Below are 22,263 nucleotides of genomic sequence, written 5' to 3'. Positions count from 1 at the left end.
AGCACTGTAACACTCATGCAATGATCACGTCCTAAGCATCTCACAGGCCTCAGTGCTGTTCAGATACACTTTCTCAAATACTGGAGTGTTGTTCACATAGTCTTGTCATTTAATGTTAAAGATGTATCTCACTTTTTGTTGGCGGAAGCGCTCTAGAATTCTGATACTGTCGCGACAGAGTATCACAGCTTCGCAGTCATGCAAGGGCGCGGAAATGAGAACAGCTCTGTACACCATTAGTTTGATATGCAGCTTTAGATCTTTATTCATAAAGACTCTGTGCATTATCCGTCACAAAGCTGCAGAGACACCTCCAATCCTTTTATCAACATCCTGTTTGCAGGAATACCATTTAGACGAGATTCTTCCAAAATATGAAAAGTGATCAACCTGCTCCAGTGCCGTGTCTAAGACGGAGAGGACAATTAATCCTGGAACAGGTTGTGCGAATACCTTTGTTTTTTTCCTCATTGATGGTAAGAACAAGACCCTGATCTCTTCCAGTTTTAAGGCAGCTGCATGTTGTAGCTCTTCCCATGTAGGAGTGGGAGATGCAATGTCATTGGAATACAGTAGTGGTTTCACCTGTGTAACCTGAGTAAGTCTTTGTCACCAAAGTCTTACGAGTCTGAAGAGATCTCCATCAAAAAGAAACTTAATCTCTGTGCTTGGTCATTTGCAGATGATTTCCACTGCATGACAATGAAGTAAAGTGCAAAGAGCGTTGGAGCCATGTTTGAGTCTCTGAGTGCTTAGGAACGAATCCGATGCACACAGTTGCCGTGAACAACCAGCCCACTCATGCCATCATGAAGAGCTTGATCCAATTCCATATAGCGTTCAGGACATCCAGCCTGTCTTAGTACCTTCACATGGCAGATCTAAGTACTGAATCAAAGGCTTTTTCCAGGCCATAGAAAACTACATGTAGAGGCTCCCGTTATTCTTTAAGTTTTGCCTGGAGTTGTCTAGCACACAAACATTTAGATTCAAGTAGTGACCTCTCTGAAACCAATTTGGAGCCGATTTAATAGAATTCAAGCGAGAATTTTACCTTGAATTTGACAATAGCGAAGTACCGCGGTAGTTCCAAATTGCACTGCAGTCGCATTCATTGAAGATAGTGAGGATGTTAGCAGTCTTGAAGATAGTGATGATGGTAGCAGCCTTGATTCTGTGTTTATCTTCTGACGATGCCGCTTTGGGCCCATTACATTAGTACATTTTTTTAAAGCAGATCTGAAGAAGGTCATTGCTGACCGAAACCGGTATTCTATGGACCCAATATTTTGTGACCATAGACGGATATAAAGAAATTTATTCTACTCTTCAATCATCTGGTACTTCTCGAGTTTCCCACATTAAGAGGATGACGGTAAAAATTCTTGTCTACAACGGTATATCTTCAATTGCATGAATTCCAAAGGAATGCTGTCGGGACCAGGAGCTTTTCTTGGTCTTAGTTGGTAGAGTGCTTTGGTATATTCTCTGTATGCGGGTAGAATTGCCATTAATGTTTGTTGGGGTTGTAGAGGAACCTCACAAAGGAAATCCTCATGAACATTCCAGGGACGATTTAAAAGCGCAGAGAAATGTTCAAGGCTCTAAGATTTTGTTATCGTCACTTAAAGTGATGGAATTGTCGTCAGTCTTCAGCCTCCGTACCGTGGATGGAATTGGGCCATATATCTCCTTTATGTCTGTGTAGAGGCTTCGAAAGTCACGGGCATCAGATAGTCTCCACTGTTCTTCAGCTTTTTTTCTATCGCTTATTCTACATTTCCCTGGTTCTACCTGACATTTTTATTTAAGTGAGATTGGGAGGGACATAATTATTTCACTGACAGCAGATGGAGTTACATGAAATGTGACTTATTCACACTGGAAGATGGACCACTGGAAAAGAACAGGTGGATTTCTCAATTGGCATAATTTTGTCATTATTTTAATCAAGCCAACCATGCCATTTTTCTTCACAAAACCAACTGTTTCTTCAGATGAGTCAGTAATAACCGCCTGAAGTATGGTCCAGATTTTCATTCTTAGTGTAGAATGGGTGAGTAACCACCTTATTTGAGATTGCGTTTCTGTAATCTGTAGCAGTGGGCTTAATTTGAATTTTAGAAGTGTGAAACTTTCGTCTGAGCAGGATGTGGATGGATCTTTTTGGTTTGCAACTGACTGAGATCCTCAACCGGCAGAAAAGGAGTTCTGATCTGTCCAGCAGTCATCGGTATTTCTTGCTGTCCTGATGACAAGAATATCCTTTTTATTATAATGCCTCGTGATACAGTATGGGGTGCGCCAGCGCTACTACCGAGGATGTATCTTTGGTGATGGTTGTGCTTACCTGGTTGTAGAAATGATCTTTAGTGTCTGCATCAGCATCCAAGGGGGAAGCATATGCATAGATGAGGGTCATAAATTTACCTCAGGCAATTGGATTGGAAGTTACGTAGTTCTTTCGCTGACAGCAGATGGAGTTAGCTGATGACCATTCACGAATGTGGTCTTCACAGCGGATCCAACACCGTGAATCTGGCGTTCTCTCTCATCTTCTCCCTTCCAGAAAATCGTGTGATCTGAACCGAATTCTGCAATTTTATCTTCGCTGGAAAATCTCATTTCACTTAAGGTGGCAGTACCAATGTTTATTCGAACAGGCTTATGGGTGACACGTGCTGTTCTTCACTCACGCCTGTTATTGTCTTCCAGATTAACTAATGTTTGAACAAGTAACGTACTCTTAGAAAATTATGAACGACTGTGCTGGTAAACGTCTACGTTATTTGATTTTCAAACAGCTGAGCAAAACTGAACGTAATCAGACATTTCTCTCTTTCCTTATTCTGGTCATCATTAAACTGGCACACAATACTTTTTTTTTGCGCAACGCAATCTTACTTTCAATAATCCCTACAAAATAATGGCCCTGACTAACAATAACCTATACCTTTCATGAATCGCGCACCACACAAAAATCTTCGTTACTCGACCTACTGCAATACAGCGAGCGCCAATACTGCCAGCTAACTAAAAGATTCTAACTACTGAACGCACTAACTACTGATAGGCATAGTTAGCAAATGAAAGATTTTGATAGAGAACAGTGTATTTACCTTGATAGTGTTCAAAAGTCATCAGTTCATAACATCCATCTTTACTAATTTCCTTTTTCTGGCGGACACACGTCCAGATCGTCCGCTTGTAGTAACCTCTCAAAACTCCGGAATCTCTCTCTCCACATCCATCACTGCTGGCGTCTCACCTCCAACTGTCCAGCGCTACGCGTTGTTCACATCCAACTGCCCAACACTACACAAGCGAATATTCCAACAATGAGTCCAACCAGCCACAGACTGCACACAGCACAGTCAGTGATTTTCATACAGAGCGCTACGTGGCGTTACCAACATAAAAACCTAAACAGCCTGCTTACAAACGTTCCAGGATCCTATCACTACATTTTTTGCAAGTTTCGTTTCTCGACCGCATGAGGGCTGACCCGCTGTGTGCGCCCTCTCAGCAGGCTGAGAGTGTGACTACTGATGCTTAGCCCACATTTTCTAAGGCCTTCCTCGTTCAGGGTGGGCAGTGGCATTTCCAAATCCAAATACAAGACCAAATTCGTAAGTAGTCACGAGGTCTAATAAGGAAGAGCATCACACATCTGCTCCGAACGTGCATGTACGAGCTAGATGCTTCCAGTTTCACCCAAAAGCATGCCTCTACTACCATTATCCCACACAGTTGGACTTCAGCTGAAGGTGAGACAGTAGGAAAAAGTGCGACAAGCGAGGTTTTGTCTAAGGTAGATCTCAGCTCGCAGAGAAGTGACCCACACATTATCGTCTCGGGACGTTCGTCTGCGCCTCAAATGAAATGAGAAGTGCCATCCTACGACTACAATGAACTGACAGACTCGAAATGCCATAGAGCTGCTCCACCACAGCATTCTTTCTGGCTTGACCTTATCCACCTGCACGACCGGTGAGTGGGTTCCTCCTCCGTCCATTTTGTCGTTGCTCCAAAAACACAGGGTTGCTTCATCCGCCATCTCAGCCATTCGATTACGTCTCCGCCTTCACTGTCGTTGAAGTCTTCATTGTACCCTGGCAAGAGGCTCTCACAAGATACAACCACCCAGGTCAGGTGAACCAAGGTTTTCTTTAGCGATGTATTACTGCTCACCATCCTCCTTTCTCAACCAGGCTTTGGGCCGGATATGTTGGAGTATTAAATAAACTGCATGTCCTAAACTGTGTGCAAAGTAAGCAGAAGAATAAGTGTTGATCCTAACAAGTAAGTCGAGAGTGTGGTCCTTGTTGAAGTGAACAGTGCCATCAGAGGATCATACGTATATAAACACTGAAGTGAAAGAGCAGTGGCTCAGACCATCATTTATTACAAAATATTCCTCAGGTGCCACGCACGTGACAAACAACTGTAATAGTTCACTCATCCATACACTCAAGAGGAGTACAAATCGTAACAAGAAATCTGTATAATCAAACAGTTGCCAGAAAGTGAGCAGCAAAGTCAACCGGGAAAAGAATATGATAGTCTGGTAACTTACTTACGAGATCACTCTTGTAAATTAACGTATGCTGTTTGGCTGATCTGATGTTATAATTTATAATCTTAGAGGCCAAGATGAACTGACGTGAAATAGTTTATTTCACGACCAGTTTCGACAGTTACTAGCTGTGATCCTCAGATTCTCTGCTCTCCCATAAATATAATCACACATCAGTCTCGTCAACATACTAAGAGCATGTTCTAGACCTCAGCAACTGCGGACGGCATACGTCCTGAAAAAGCTGCCACATCCCGCACACTGTACGAATTTTTTACCTCAGTAATGCTATGGGTCGGTACCTATCGAGTCTTTTGTTCTGCCTCGCGTCCTGCCTCAAGAGTCCTTTCACCTTCGAGTGCAGGCCAAGAGCAATTTACTTCTTTGCGTCCCAACCAAGAGGGCTGTTCCGCTCTGCGGCCCCACCAAGAGTAAAGTTAAAGCGACATTCCTCTGAGTCCTCTGCAGAAAGGTGGTTAAACAACTTGTGACAACTTCTAACATTTTGATGTAATTACCACTCTCTTCTAGGTGATATCCTTATCTCACTAGTCAGCCACCGAGCCACCTTGTACTGCTAGTACTCTGTTTACACCGTTCTAATGGAAAGCAACTTTCAAAACGCATGATAAATGTATTAAGGAAAGCATTATATTTGTCATCTATGTTATCGGTATTATAGGCATCCTGCCACTCTTGCTCCTTAACGAAGTTTATACAGCTCTCTATTGCCGCTGGATTAACTTTTATATATAGTTTGTAAATATATATAACATTTGACAAACTGCCTACTGGCTTCTGTCTCGGGTTCTTCGGCCGACGTTCATCTAATGATTTTTCTGACGTTTCGCCAGCACGAGCATGATTAGTACGCTCGTAACGATAGCAGGACGAATATGTGAGCCACAACACCTCAAACGAGAAATGCAACACCTGGAAACTGTCCTGAGGAGCAATGGGTACTCCACAAATTATATTAGAAGTGTAACAGAGCCAAACACTCGGCGAAGTAAGGAACCAGAAAAAAAATGTCGGGTACGGCCTTTCTGCCCTACATTCCCAGAGTGACGGACAGAATCGGCCGTATATTGCGCAGACATGGCGTAAAAACGATTTTCAAACCGACAAGGAAGATCAAAGAGTGTCTTAGATCGGCGAAGGAGAAAAGAGACCCACTTGCAATGTCGGGAATATACCGTATACCATGCTCATGCGGAAAAGTTTATGTCGGAATGACTGGACGATCCATTAACACCAGGATCAAAGAGCATAAGCGACATTGCAGGTTGGGGCAGGTGGAGAAATCGGCCGTGGCAGAGCACGCACTCAATGAGACCGACCACGTAATAAAATTCCCCGTCACGGAAGTTCTGGCTGTAGAGAAGCACTATCACACGCGCTTGTTCAGAGAAGCTGTGGAAATACAAAAACACGCGAACAGTTTGAACAAGAAAGAGAAAAGCCTTAAGGTAAACGGATCCTGGCTTCCCGTACTGCAGCGAACGACCGTCGCAGGTAGCAAGAGGAGAACCGCACCAGAAATGACCGCGGAGAAGCCCTCGGACGTTGGCGCGCCAGGTACATATAGTCTGCGCCCGCAAGCTCGGCTCCAGTTCACCACCGGCAATGGAGGGTGAAGCTTTGACAATGCCAGCCACTCGTGCTAGCGAAACGTCAGAAAAATCATTAGATGACAGAAGCCAGTAGGCAGTTTGTCAACAAATGGCCACGAAAGCCTCAACAGTTTTGTATATAACTTTTGTCTGAGTACAAAAACCTTTTGCCGCACGGAGTAGCCAAACGGTTTAAGGCCCCATGTAACGGATTGCGCGGCCCCTCCCGCCGGAGGTTCGAGTCCTCCCTCGGGCATAGGTGTTGTTCTTAGCATAAGTTAGTTTAAGTAGTGTGTAAGTCTAAGGACCGATGGCCTCTGCTGTTTGGCCCCTTAGGCATTCACACACACACACACACACACACACACACACACACACACACGATCACACACACGCACACCAAAATGGTTCAAATGGCTCTGAGCACTATGGGACTTAACTTCTGAGGTCATCAGTCCCCTATAACTTAGAACTACTTAAACCCAACTAACCTGACATCACACACATCCATCCCCGAGGCAGGATTCGAACCTGCGACCGTAGCGGTCGCACGGTTCCAGTCTGTAGCGCCTAGAACCACTCGGCCACCCCAGCCGGCCACACACACACACACACACACACACACACACACACACACACACACACACACAAGCAACCTTTTAGTGTTAAAATTTGTGCATCATGATCTGAAAGGCCACATACTCCAAATTTTCCGGTTGATTCTTATAGTTAAATCAATAACGTACGTAACTGCGGACCATCCAGACCGATCATGGCTATTATTATGTATGAATGTGTGTGTACAGATGTTGACTTCTCTGTCGTCTTTGTATCTTTTTCGCCTTTGAATGAAGCGTTATTTTACTCTGAATTTCATTTTCATAATGAGACTCGTTGCATTTACACGCAAGCTTCACTAAACCTGCTGTCTTAGAGACTGCGTTTTTAACAACCCTCTTAGTTCATCCAAGGCACAACCCACCGCAACGTTGTCTAACACGGCAATATCAGTTTCTAACTTTTCGTCTAGAGATAATCGTTAATAAAATGTGGCAGAATAGCTCACAAATTCCCCATGGGTAATGCTATCTTTACTTTCTTTACAGCCTGTAAATTTGCTGTCGACAGCACTGAGCTCTTCAGCCGTCCCTAAGCATACCCCTACGCAATTCAAACGTTCCTCTAAAAGTCTAATCAGCATCTCGCAATGACATAACCTTCACGCGTTCTCTGTTGATGGCTTCAGTTGGTTTCTGTTGTACGTCTCGACCGTAAACAGAAAAACATTCGCAGGATTCTCATTCCTTGCACAGCGAGGGCGGTCGTACATGGTATTTGTTAGAGTTTGTAGTACTGTTAAGACTGCGTGATCCAATCATTTACAAAAAATTAAAAGAAAGCACTACAGAAAATAGCTTCCGTTTCTAACAAAGCCTTTTATCGTGACTCCTCTTCAAAGAGCACTGCGCCGATAATTATCAAACGCCTACAACTTCCCCGGTATGCACAGTTTGCACCACGAGCATAGTTACCGATATGCGGGCGTATCAATCTATTAGTTGTAGGCGTCAAAACAGAAATACCTATATTCGAGATTTTTGTTTCTTTCTATAATTCACTTTTTCATGTAAAAATATTGTAAAAACAGGTGGGAGTGAAGTGTGAATGGGTGTGGAAAACAGTGAACATTATTACAACTGAAAATGGGAACAGACTAAAGATGCCGAAATGGATGATAATGTTAAGTACAGAACATAAACAATCGCTATACACGGAAAAGTATTTTAAATGTTGACAACTGAGAAACAAATCCTTCCTACAACTTCTTCCTACTACTTTGCAGATGACATGCTGTCAAACGATAAAAAGGCATAAAATCAAGCCGACCTACACAAATTCACTTTCTCAATTAATGTAGCTTCGCATGAGCAGTCGAAAAGAAGTTAAATAAAATACCCATGTTATAGTTTATAGACCAAAATGAAAAAAAAAACGTGATGTTTTACAGAAATAAACCGCGATCCACAGAAGATGGCACATACGTGTCGAAATAGGCTTGGGTAAATGGAGAAAAATCCACTGTTTTGCAGAAGGCTGAGTTTAAAAACTCCCCAAAATACGATACAATATTTGTTAGTTAGCATTTCATTCAAGGTAAATGTGAAATAGAAGTAAAACAGTACTACCAGCGAATGTCCTACCACTGACTTTGTCATTACAGGACTTAAACGCAGCACAGTCCGATACCCGCGTCGAAAAGGTCCACTTCCTAAGACTCCATCGTGAGACTGTTACGTCTGATCTTCTGCGTTAACTCTAGTAGTGTACAGCTCTGAAATTTTCGCATACATTATATACCAGGGTCGCAGTCACCCTCAATTTTTTGCTGGAGAAATTTCTAGATCTTATAATGAAATTGGTCTCTCATATAACACATTTTATTTCATATTTGTCATGTTCTTTTTCAAACAATATTAGTATTTACACATCCCAAATTCGAGACTAAGTAAAAACTGCCTAGGAAGTTGTTCAATGCTGAAACTAGAAATTTATATGAATGGAAAGACTTTATTTGCATTTTATTAGATGAAGATGCTATTTACTTTATAAAATGCAGGTATTACACAAATATTTTGAGGTGTTCTCTATTATTCAAAAATCGATCTATTGATTATTTCCATACTCTTGAAAAATGGACTGCAATGTTATAAGCAACTGGGAAGCTCATCTATTAGGGACAGATGTGTTCTACCAGCGAACATTCTTACCATGGACCACTGTATTTTCTTGATCCCTGTCTGAAATTTGGCATACTGATCAGTTTCAAAACTGTCCATAAGGGCGCCAGGAGCATCGGGTTCAGGATCAGTTTCATCACGAAAGTCACCTACGTCACGTTCACGGTTGAGTTCTAACAGCGCTTCCCGTATAACATCTTGTGTCTGTAAAATGTCATTGTATGTGCCATTTATTCGGCGACAGAATGCTTACATGATATCTACACCAGGGTCACAGTGTCCCTTCGAAGAACATTTCTGTCAAATTAGTGAAACCACTTTGTCTCGCAGCTTCGAACGTCAATCCTCTATTAGGTCTCATTCAGTGCTGAAGTTACATTGATGGCGGCGGGCTGTATATTTGCAGAGGAGCATGCACAGTAGCAAACAGTAACAGTAAGTGATTGACCCTGGTATAAGCTTTTAGGGTTAACAATGAAAGTTTGTTAAGTCATTATAGAAATTGTGAAATGCACAGTGTTTGTGTGTTTGTGTCTGTGTGCGCATGTGTAAGAGGGAGAGATCGTGACAGGTATTACACCGCGTTACCGAAGCGCAAGAGGTTTCCATGACCTTAACACAGCCATTTCCGAGTTGAGAGGAATTCATTAGTGGAACAGCTCACATTGACAGTAACAGCGGCGGTTAAGTCGGGACTCCCTGTGACACGTAATATCTAGAGGTTGAAACACGGACCTCTGGCAGCTCTCTGGTTTAATTACACATTAGCCCTCACAGGTAGCGGCGCTCTCGACGCAGGAGATCCAAAGCAGTTAACAGGGGTGCAGGCAAACTTGCGTTCGGTCCGGTCGTATCATTCCGCTAACTCTGAATTGTGTTGATTAAACTCAGCTTTTCAGGAACCTTACTCTCCTGGTTTCTGCTGCTTGATTGCACCACAAAAAGAGCAGTGAATAGTTGAAACATGATTCTTGCCGTAGACTGTTGATCCTCGAATAATAGTTTCATTTAACACTATAACATTACTCACATACTAAAATTACCAAAACTAAAGCAATGAAGAAATGAACTGCTATTTGGCGGTCCGGTGTCATATTCACGATATATTCATACAAATTGTCATTAGATCGCCAGATGTCGCTACGATCTCGTTCTGCACGGAAGATGGCATTTCGATCAGGAGACAATCACATCAGCAATGATGTCATGGCGCCTATCAAGCGGTATAGTGTTTCCAGGGTAGTCCCACATCCGCAATCGCCGTACACACAGCCGGCCGTCGTGGACGAGCGGTTCTAGGAGCTTCAGTCTGGAACCGCGCGACCGCTACGGTCGCAGGTTAGAATCCTGCCTCGGACATGGATGTGTGTGATGCCTTTACGTTAGTTAGGTTTAAGTAGTTCTAAGTTCTCGGGGACTGATGACTCCAGATGTTAAGTCCCATTATGCTCAGAGCCATTTGAACCATTTGAACCGTACACACAGTCACAGGCGTTGCAGTATGGAACAGAGAAGACGCCTACGGACTCTCTGCTGTGGAATGCCATAGGAAGAACGGAAGGAGGAGAGTCACAAACTGATGTGGTCCGATGGCTTAATGCGAATCGTTCTGCTGTTTCTCGGATGAGGCGACAGTCTATAGAGACCGAAACTGCATCTTGGATATCGATCACATGTGGCATCAGTAAGAATGAACCCTTTTGTGGCTGTAAGGGCACAATGGTACCGCGTTACTACTGCACTGTAACTGACATCAGATGTCGCAGCATCCCCTGGACGTGTTGTATCGAGGCAAACGGTATACAGAAGGCTTCAGAAGACTGGCCTTTATTGTTGGATACCTGCTGTCTGCCTACCTCTGACGTGTGTTCACAGACGAGAAAGTCTAGAGTGGAGTATAGTCGAACGGTGGACAATATTCTTTTCACAGATGAGTCCAGATTTGGTCTGGAGAGTGAATCACATCTAGAGGGCATGTGGAACACGATTTCTGGACCTAAACATTGTGGAAAGAGACCGATATCGAGGAGGATCTCGAATGATATGGGCAGGGATTACGTTGGCCACTCAAGCACCTCTTCGTGAAATTTTACGGGTGAATCAGCAAAATTTAAATGCTGTCAGGACCGAGAAGACATCTTGGGATCACAAGCACGGTTTTTGCGAGTTGCTGTGCGCCCAGAATTTGTACTGATGGACGTTAATCCTGATCTCACAGAGCACAGGTGACAGATGCTTTTATTAAAAAAAAACGAAGATATTTTACGCATGGCGTCGCCTGCTCACTGTCCCGGTTTGAATCCCATAGAGCATGTCTGGGTTGCACTAGTAGGGAAACGGGTTGCATCGTGTCAGCATCCACCAACCACTCTCCAAGACTGTGAGCAGTTCTGCATGAAGAATTGTCGTGTATTCCATTTACCCCAAGTCACTACCATTTGCGGCTTCAGTTATGTCAAGCGAGAGCTCATTGGAGGGCAGGGTGGAGGTCTGTTGTGTTTTCTGATGGAAGCTGGTTCTGCCTCGGTGCCAGTGATGGCCGTGTGTTGGTTGGAAAGAGGCGGTCTTCCACCAACCTGTGTGCGTGCTAGACACATTGGTCCTTCACGTAGAGTTACGATCTGAGTTGCGATTTCGTATGAGACCAGCAGGAGTGGTTATCCCTCGTGCCCTCATTGAAAATTTCTATGTCAGTCTAATGATTTCGACTTGTGATGCGGACACTGACCAACAGCATTCCAGGAAGTTTTTAGGACAGTTCAGAGTTCGCCAAAATACCACTGCTGTAACCCAACATGTTCTATAGAGTGTCTAAATGTTGCCTTGGCCTCGATTACCGGATGTGTCTCCTATAGAGCGGATATGGGACATAATCGGACGACAACTCCAGCATCATTCACAAACAGTATTAACCGCCCATGTATTGATCCATCAAGTGCAACAAGCATTGAACTACAGCCAACAAGTTGACATCTGGCACCTGTACAACAAAACGTATGCACGCCTTCATGCTACATTTAACTTTCTGGCTGTTATATTGTTCATTAATGTACCAGAATTTCATATTTGTAATGGCTTATGTCGCGCTTGGGTTAACCTGTGATGTTGCACTGTTAATCACTTAAATACGAGTAAGTTACAAAGACAATTGCGTTTCCGAAATTTCATTACTGTACATTCATTATGTTTTGGTGTCTTTATTCTACTTTCTCTGTTACATCGTACTTTTTGATAGGGACATTGGTCATCAGTGCCCCAGGGATAAACTAACATAGTTCCAATCCAATTCCAACAAGATTTTCATAAGATTTCCTATGGTTGCTAGGCGACTGCCGGGACTGTAAGTTTTGTCCCAAGTATTCCAATTTGAGATCCCCTCTGCCACACTCCCAGCTTACTGGGATATATGTCTGAAAAGAACCATAATGTTCTACAACGGCCCGCCCAGCTACCAAGAAAAAATTTAAAATTCAAAATAATGGTAGCAGCTTTGCAGCTGAGTACGGCATGGAACCAGTCCATCGCGATGTTAATTTATATTGGAAATGGATAATGTTGGAAATTCCATGATGCTGTTGCATGTAGAGGAATCACAACGATAAAAAATTATAGTGAAATGCAAGAAGACCTGCAATGGATCGACCCTTGGTGCACACATTGGTGGTTAACAAATAACACCAACAAATGTAAAATACTGTGCATAACTTGGGAAAAAGGCACGTTACTGTATGATAACAAGATGTCCGATCATTCACTGGACGCAGTCACATTCGTTTAATATCTGTGAGTACGCATACGCAGCGATTTGCAATAAAACCACCAATATAACTGACTGGAGAAAAGGCCAATGCCGGAGACTCATTGGAAGAATCCTCAGGAAGTAAGTAGTCCTCCATGAATGAAGTGGCCTACAGAACTCTCGTTCGAAATACACTGTTGTACTGTTCGTAAGTGTCGTAGCCTTATCAGATATGATTGACAGAGAAAATAGAGAAGATCCAAAGGATAGCAGAGCGTTTAGTCACAGGTAAGCACGAAAGCGTCACAGACATGCATAACCAGTTCCAGTGGCAGATGCTGAAACTGACGCGTCGTGCATCATGATGTAGGTTGTTATTAAAATTCCAAGAATGTACGTTCCTAGCAGGGTCCACTAATGTACTGTTTTCTCTACGTATATCTCACGGTATTCAGATTAGATTTAGAGAGCTTCCGGCTCACATGGAGGTCAAATAATAACCGTAATTCCGCACGCCATTCGCGACTGGAACACGAAAGGGGGGGAGTGACGACGATACACAATGGACCTACCACATTCCTTATCCATTCTCACAGCTCACTCCTATTTTTCTCAGAATTTCCAACATTATGCACTATTTTACATCGTCGAACGCTTTTTCTGGGTTGATAGATCAGATGAATGTGGGCTCAAATGGCTCTGAGCACTATGGGACTTAACATCTGAGGTCATCAGTTCCCTACTACTTAAACCCAACTAAGGATACCACACACATCCATGCCCGAGGCAGGATTCGGACCTGTGGCCGTAGCGGTCGCACGGTTCCAAACTGAAGCGCCTAGAACCGCTCGGCCACACCGACGGCCAAATGAATGTGTCTTGATTTTTCGTAAGTCCTGCTTCCACATCAAAACTCTATATATGGTGCCTTTATCTTTCCAAAAGCTATACATATTGTTATCTAACACGTCCTCCATTTTCTTTTCCCTTCCTCTGTATATTATTATTTCTAGTGACTTGGATGCATGAGGTGTTAAGCTGAACCGGCGAAGTGGCCGCGCGGTATGAGACGTCATGTCACGGACTGTGCGGCCACTCCCGCCGGAGGTTCGAGCCCTCCCTCGGGCATGGGTGTGTGTGTTGTTCTTAGCATAAGTTAGTTTAAGTAGCGTGTAAGTCTAGTGATCGATGACCTAAGCAGTTTTGTCCCTTAGGAATTCACACACATTTGAACGTTTTTGTGAAGCTGATTGTGTGGAAGTTCTCCAACATATCTTCCCTTGTTATCTTGAGGGTTGTATTTTCCTCCTTCTAAAATCTATCAAAGTTTATGAATATAAGCTGCCAAATTTTACTAACGTAAGAAGTGTTTAGAAAGCTCTGAAGAAATGAAACATGAGTAGGTAGTAATGTTAAACACTCACTCAGAAACAGTGCTGGGACACAAAGAGGGTGGCCAAGAAATGGGGCAAACATAAGTGTTACGACGTGCCGGAGCGAAAGTAGTTTGGGCCGGGCATAGTTACTGACCTAGAATAAAAGAACTATATGTAATAGCGGCTGAAACAAGTAAGTGCTAGCCCAGGTAGGGCGTTTTCGGGCTATTCAAACAGGTTCAAGTAAATTCTGAAAAAAATTACAGTTATTAAAACGACGTTCTGTAACAGCAGGGGAAAGCAGTATTGCCAGAGAAACTCCCCCAAGACACTGAAAAAACCGTATATAAATGGCAGTCAGAGGCACTCTCAGCAGCGTAGTAAGTGTTACAGTCGGAGTTGAAGTCACAGCTATCAGTAGGGAACAGACTAGTTGTCGGAAGCTGACACTATAGAGTGACAGTTCGATGATGCTGCAGTAAACTACGAGAAGACTACAAATTCGAAGGAGCAACTAATTTTCCGGTAAATATCCAGACACAGTTATTACCTTGAGTTTTCTGCCTGTCATTAAATCACAAGCTCTGTAGAGTTTGACTCTAGAAGTAGGAACGAATATTAGTATTTCTGTGTTTCCGATTATATAGACGAACAAGTGTTGATAGGTGGCATGCCACTCTCTCATTTTAACAAAACTGTCAGATTGATACTCATAATTTAGGTCATTATCTCTGTTTTCCTTAGTACTACATTCGGTACGTGTCATTGATGACATTTTTAAATGAAGAAATTGTGGGTAGGATGTTCATCTAACCGAATATGTAGCCCGTAGAGAAACTGTACTGAGGGGCCGTAGTGGAGTCGATGGACAATAGGTACAGAGATGAATTGAGGGCCATAAATACTGAATCCAGTGACCTGGCTGTGCGAATGACTCTGAGAAGCAGCGTTGTGGACTGTACCTGCAGAGGGACTCAGGCCTTGGCAGTCCCATCCTCCAGTTAGGGTCAGAGCAGGAGGGCGCCAGCTTACAAAACATTTTACCTGGGCCAGGCGACAGTCCATCGTGAAGGTAGGCAGTTGGAGGAAAGTGGGTGGAGGAAGCCATTTAAGAGAGACTGCTGTAATCTTACCTTTTGTGCAAATGGTGGGAAGGTCATAAAAGTGTAAGCATTCTCATTTTAGAAGCTGGGAGGATACAGACAGAGCAGCTGCTGTACATGTTAAGTGGAGGCAAGACTGTAACTCCCCTGACGACAGGAAGTCCCCCGGTTCTTTTAGCGAGCGGCAAAACATATATTTCACGGCCACAACTGTCTGGGAAGCTTAATAGCCTTCTTTCAGAAACTGGAAATGGCCAGCATAGAAAGATTAGATCTCTTCATAAATGAGGAACTGTGGTCCCGTCCAGATAGATGTTTTTTGCAGAAACATGTCGATGCTTACAGTGAGAACGAAGTCTCATTAATCTAAAATCTTCTTTTTTCAGACAAGAGAGATTTTCAGTCAAAGATTGGCTCCTCTCAGGATATGAAAAGCAGAGGCTTGCTCCCCCGGCGTGGTAAACATGGTGCTGTGTCTGGACTGACTACCAAGCCAACAGAACAGTCAAGAGGGGAGATTCAATAATTAGCGGGTAGTTCGATTAGTCTGTAGAATGCGGACAGTAGAACAGCATCTCGGACATATCACGTGTGTCGTAACGGCCCCTTACTGTTAGAGGGCCCGCACAACCGACACGCAAGATGGGCTGCCGACCCCCTTTCAGGAGGGAGAAGAGAAACATCGCTGCGGATAGTAACAATAACAGACTTTCCAAATAAACATGGAATTACTTCGCCAGACAACATGTGACAGTGTTCCACCAATCGGAACTCATTTGACTCTTGTAGCACTCCGCCGACCTGGCTTTATAAGCACGCCTAGACCGTCAGACCGGCAGTGCTCACCAAATGCTGGGTATAGGTCCAGCCAGTACTTAAGCCCGCAGTAGCATAGAGTAGCACGTTGTATTTTGTAGTGTAGATTTTGGTCAGTATTTTCTTCCATTGTCCTGTTTCATTATCTAGTTTGCCATCACAAGAGTTGCGAGGGTTCTTTTCTGTCTGTTCTTGCGTTTAACACTTAGTGTATGCTAAGAAGGCGTTTCCTTTAATTACAATGAAGTGTATTAAAACTGACTGTTAGTTCTTTCCTGCCGACCGAAGGACACTACAGCATGTCACGAAGGAGAACTTACACGTCCTGAGTCAGCCGTCTGACATTTAATTCCAGCATGCACCATCGTGCCTTTGAGCCAAACTGGTTTGGCCAGACCAGCGACCGGATGCACCTCACACTGAAATCTGCTGGGATTTCAGGTCTCTGATAAGTGGTGTACTCTGATAAGGAAGTTTCCCGCGTTCTAACAATCAGAAAGCCAGTCCGCGTAGTTTGAAAATGTTCGTGCACGCATTACAACATTACAGCTGATGGAGAGCGCCGCTCCTGGCCTACAGTGTTCCGTTGTCTGCTGCTGCTTAAATCGAGGTGAAAGAGTGAAGTATTGCTGCACCGGCGTGGGGTTGCTGAATGATATTCACAGTTCTCTGTTCTCCGGTGAACCACAGTCAGTGGTGTACTTGATCATAGTTGATTCCATTTTAATATAATTGGACCTCACAGTGAATTCATGTAAACAAAGTCAGATAGCGTTGTAAAAGGGATTAATTCATGGGAGAATTTGTATAGCCTCCACCCCAATGAACGCTTTGTCAGTCAAGTACCATCACTTTTCTGATTTGTGTTCTTCATTTTTTTGTAAGATTTACAAGCTCGTCATTATTTTGTAAACTTAAATATACCACTGTTCTCATTCGTACTCGCTCAACTATTCACTGTTTTAATTTTACTGTGGTGATGCGTGGATACACCAGAAATTCAAGGTTTACTCTTATTAAATTAGTTAATTTGATTATTAATTTGAGAAAATTCACTAATTTCATATATATATATATATATATATATATATATATATATATATATATATATATATATATATAAATCATGGGTGCAGCTCACGATTTGAAGAATATTGATACGTAAAGATAATAACATTTACCGTCCCTCGGACATATATTTATGATTAAAGCAAGTGATGTCTTGCACCGTCTTACACTTGTCTGCTGGTATGAATAACGTGTCTAGAGGCATGAGGCGCAACGTGGGACAGTTATTATTTTTGTGTGTATGGAATTCGAGTGTTGTCCCGCACTCATCTCTTTAGGTATTTAATTGTGTATCGTTACAGCAAGTCACAAGCAGAGTACTCTTCTCTGATAGTCAAATGTAGAACTCAGGATCTCGGAGTTGCTGGAAAACGTTAACATAGTGAGCGGTAGAATGTAATCATTGATAGGTCAAAAGCTACCGTAAGAAACCTCTCTGAGTAGAGGTGAATTATTAGAAAGTAAAATATTTGTAAGTTGCATCTGGAAGCGTTTGTATCCTTATTCACTTCCTATGAAGCCAAAAAACGTCTCTTCTTCTTTCCAATATCACCTCTGCTAAGTATCCTAGGAGGCTTTCCCCCTCTCTCTCCGTTAAAAGTAAATTAGCAGATCTCATTCCACAGTGTCATCAATGTCCTAATTGCGCCAAGTAGACAACAGCTTCATCCAAAGCTGTTGTTTGAACGTCTGCCAGGACTAGCACAGTTGATGTTTTTAAGAATATCGGGAAACCAATAAAACGTCATCGTCAGCTATCGAAATATCGAAAACGTTCGATATATCAACATACAGACATAAAAAAATACGACGTGCCGGCCTATAAATATATCGTCTGCACATTGTAAATACACCGTCGGCTATAGAGCCGTATAGTTAAGTATTGAGTTATTATTAGATTTTCTGTGCATCAATAAGTTAGCAGCCTGCCTATCCCCCTTACAGCAAGAATACAAAGGTAAACGATACACTGTCAAGCTTTGCAATAACCACTTTGCGAACAATGGTAACTGCATGTAAGTGGCACAATAAAAGGTGTCAGATGGGTCCGTCGTTCGGTTTCGTCACATATCGGATTTGTCCGGAACACTTCATGTCGTCTTCCCTGTTTTTTCATTCCTATAAACGCCAGCGAACTAGCAGTTGTTGTGCCAAAATTGCGTGGTGAAGTTAAACTTTCCAGTTTATATTGGTAGCACCGAGCGCCGATTACGTCGTCATTTTCTCTCACACGTCTCTGCCCACCGCAAAAACCAGTCTTGTCGTTTAGACTTTTGTCCATAATTTTCAGCAACTGTGTTTGAAGAATGCCGATGCGAAGAAATAGCGCACTAGCTGCGTCTCAATAATTGTTTATCAACGCAACTGGTGTGCTATGCCTTCACATCGTAAATCTTGTTATTCCATTCACACTGCCCCCCCACCCACTCCCCCCTTGCCCTTCCCCGGTGGAATCGGACTTCTTCTTTATGTCAAAGAGAAAGACTGAACGTGATGAATGCTCAAGAAATAGTTAGACTGCTTCAGACAGTGAAAGTAAAATTATGTTCTACTACAATTACAATAGAACAATTTCAAATATTTTCCGTAATTGCGAATAAAATATAATATAAAATCAAAATATCGGCTCTCGATATTGCCACTTTGACTGTGATATATCGCTGGAAAACTATCGCCGAGGTATATCGATATTTTCAACAACAGCCCTAGCCATGACGCGACCCCCTATACACCCCAAAATGACCCATACTTTAACCACGTGTTCTTCCCTATAGAGTGCACACGAACAACAAGTAAAATTTCTTTTTATGCTGTCCTTGCCTGTGCTGCCTATTTAATAGTCGGCAAGGTTGGTTGCAGTGGTTTTGCAGTGATGGAGAGACTTGCGCAGGAAGGAACAGCTTGCAGAACCGCAAGAAAGCGGTCCGAACCGACTGGAAACCATAGCAACTGTTCCTAATATTGTGCCCTCCTTTTGTTAGTGCGCATTGCGACGTGACAGATACTCACGTGGGCGTCATGGGGGTGGAGCAGATGGCCTTGGGCGGCACGTTAGTCCAGTTGGCGGCGGCCGAGACGAGGGCGAAGGCGTTCATCAGGCCAAAGCCGAAGCGCGTGTTGACGCGGAAGCCGGCCGCGTTGCGAGACCAGCCGCGGTTGTCGCTCAGCGGCGCCCACTCGGCTGTCCAGGCCACCAGGTGCTGCACGTCGCGCCACGTCAGCTCCGGGCTGCAGCAGCAAAACACACACACCGACCTCGTCGTCACAGCGCACGTGTCGCGTACCGTAATACTACGGCTTCACACATAAATACAGTATCTTTATCAAAAGTGTCCGATAATCATACAGGAAATAGCATCGATCAAAACCAGAAGGAGAGATGCTACAATGGTATGTCCCGAAACCCACAGCTGTTGGGATATGGTGGTCCGAGCACGGGGTTCACAACCCGAACCAGAAGCCACTGTTAAGCACTAATGAAAGACTGGGTCCCTTACTTCGATTGCACATAATTCATTAAGGTAAATCTAACACATTTATTTCAGATAACAAAAATGAAGTAACATTTGAATCTGTCTGACATTAAACAGGAATAAAAAAACAATTTCAATATCGCCTGATTTAGTGCGTGAAGCGCGAATTAAGCCAATAACCAGATAAACTAAACAATTCTCCGTAATTCAAAAGAAAGAGAAAAACAAAATTGAATCAATTGTAAGTAGGCTGTTTAGGTTCTTATATTGGTAACGCCACCGCCACGTAGCGCTCTGTATGAAAATCACTGGGTGTGCTGTGTGTAGTCTGTGGCTGGGTGGCATTGTTGGAATATTTGCTATTGTAGTGTTGGGCAGTCGGCTGTTAACAGCGCGTAGCGTTGCGCAGTTGGAGGTGAGCCGCCAGCAGTGGTGGATGCGAGGAGTGAGATGGCGGAGTTTTGAGAGCGGATGATCTGGACAGAGACAGTAAATTTGTAATATTGGATATCATGGACTGATATAGATATTATTACTTTTGAATACTATTAAGGTAAATACATTGTTTGTTCTCTATCAAAATCTTTCATTTGCTACCGGTGCCTATCAGTAGTTAGTGCCTTTAGTAGTTTGAATCTTTTATTTAGCTGGCAGTATTGGCGCTCGCTGTATTGCAGTAGTTTGAGTAACGAAGATTTTTGTGATGTAAGTGATTTGTGAAAGGTATAGCTTATTCTTAGTCAGGGCTATACTTTTGTGGGGATTATTGAAAGTCAGATTGCGTTGCGCTAAAAATATTGTGTGTCAGTTTAGTGTTGATCAGAATAGGGAAAGAGCGAAATGTCTGAGTACGTTCAGTTCTGCTCAGCTGTTTGAAAATCAAATAATGTAAGAGGTGCAAATGGCTCTGAGCAATATGGGACTCAACTGCTGAGGTCATTAGTCCCCTAGAACTTAGAACTAGTTAAACCTAACTAACCTAAGTACATCACAAACATCCATGCCCGAGGCAGGATTCGAACCTGCGACCGTAGCGGTCTTGCAGTTCCAGACTGCAGCCCCTTTAACCGCACGGCCACTTCCGCAGGCAATGTAAGAGGTTTATGAGCACAGTAATTCATTAATTTTTCTATGGGAACGTTTCACAATACGCCCCACTGACAAATATCCAAAAAACCTTACAATGCTACTCAAAAGAATACACTGAAGTGGGGAGCAGTCATTCACCCGACAGAACACTCCAAAGTGAGTTCAGTAACACAGCTGCGTGCCCCAGAAAACTGCAAACCATTAAATACACTTCATTTGACGAATAACAAATACTCATTAACATTACGCCACTCCTGTTTGAACTGCAGTGTCCCAAAGAAACAGGCGCTTATTCTGAAAGAACAATTTTTTTTATATTTTTAAATTACAGCATCAAGGAATTACAAATCTTTTCCTTTTCTAGGCGGAGGCTGAGCCAGAAACACAGAATGCCGCAAAAACACAGTTTTGCTGTGAAATCTTACAGGACACTCGCAAGCAGTCACAGACAAGGGGTCGGCACCCACATATAACACAGGGTAAGAGTCAGGCTGGGAGCACGTCCTACGAGAACTTGTCCACACTATCCTCACCACAAACTATAGACATTCCGGCCGAACATCCACTCGCGGTGGCTGCCAGAAGGACGAAGCAACCAACAGGCCAACACCAACTCCGGACTCCCCTCTCACTGCGAGGCTTGGCACAGTTTATACGAAATGCCTTACAGGCAACCAGTAACCGCCGCAGGAGTTTCACGATTAGCAGACAGCCCCAGTGTAACAGACACCACACGTGTGCTTACGCCCGAGCCACAACTCCGCCAGTCTCACCGGCCGCCCCAAACCGACTGCCTCTCGCCGCCCCGCGCTCCCCAGCCGAAAACGCAAAGATGCTCATGCCATGGGACGCGCCAAAGATAACAAGCCGATCACTGATGATCGACCAGCGATCTGGCTCAATGGACTGGTTTGCTTGTGACAAGTAATGTGTAATACTCGGCAGTGTAGGCCGTTTTACTGTCACAGTTCGCTGCGCATGTCTGAATGATTGTAACTCGTCGACGCTAATGCTGGCGCTGCACCAGTCACACACTGCAACCATTTACTACATAAGTCAGTTGAGGCTGTTTCGATGTCTGTGCATTAACTTACCAAAACAAGAGTGATTCCTTGCATCGTGGACGAACTGTACCGTCAAAGGTGCTACGGAGACTTACTACTTCACGGCGAAAGTGGCAAACACGGTATTCTGTTACGGGTTAGCCCAGTAGGTTTCAAACTTTTTGGGTCCACGGCTCCCTTGTCAACATAAACACCTGCGATACATTTAGTAGATGCCATCAGACTCGAAGAGTAGGATGAGTAAACTTAAGTTTCAAAACAATTAAAGAATAAATAAAGAAACAAAATAAAGGAAAAATAACACTAATTATATCTCTGTTAACTGTTAAAATAACACGCTTAAATCAACGTTCAACGTCTTTACACCTTATTCTTGCAACGAAATCTATGGGAAGTATGAACTTGTTTCTTCATCATCAGTTCTTCAAATCTCAACACAATACTGGAAATGGCCACTGGCATCTTTTCCTCTACATTCGTTCACAGTTTACATTTCACATTGATGGCCGCCTACGCTGAGATACCTTCGCCACATAAATAGGACTTTTAGAAAGCATCAAACATCTTTGGGCCTTGTTACTTATTTCGGGGTACTCCTGTTCCACTA

General features: G+C 43.4%; 1 protein-coding gene across 2 annotated transcripts in view; it reads right to left on the bottom strand.

Annotated features, from left to right (window-relative positions):
- LOC124622118 (neuroendocrine convertase 1-like) overlaps positions 1-22,263 on the bottom strand; it is a 497,126-nt gene that overhangs the window by 74,239 nt on the left and 400,624 nt on the right. For both annotated transcript variants that reach the window (XM_047147727.1, XM_047147728.1), the window contains exon 10: positions 19,040-19,258. In XM_047147727.1, the coding sequence (XP_047003683.1) occupies positions 19,040-19,258 (219 nt within the window). The remainder of the gene's footprint in view (positions 1-19,039; positions 19,259-22,263) is intronic.

The sequence above is a fragment of the Schistocerca americana genome, chromosome 7, assembly GCF_021461395.2.
Source record: "Schistocerca americana isolate TAMUIC-IGC-003095 chromosome 7, iqSchAmer2.1, whole genome shotgun sequence".
NCBI lineage: Eukaryota > Metazoa > Arthropoda > Insecta > Orthoptera > Acrididae > Schistocerca > Schistocerca americana.
Note: the sequence above shows the minus strand (reverse complement) of the source record. Positions and strands in the feature narration are given on the sequence as shown.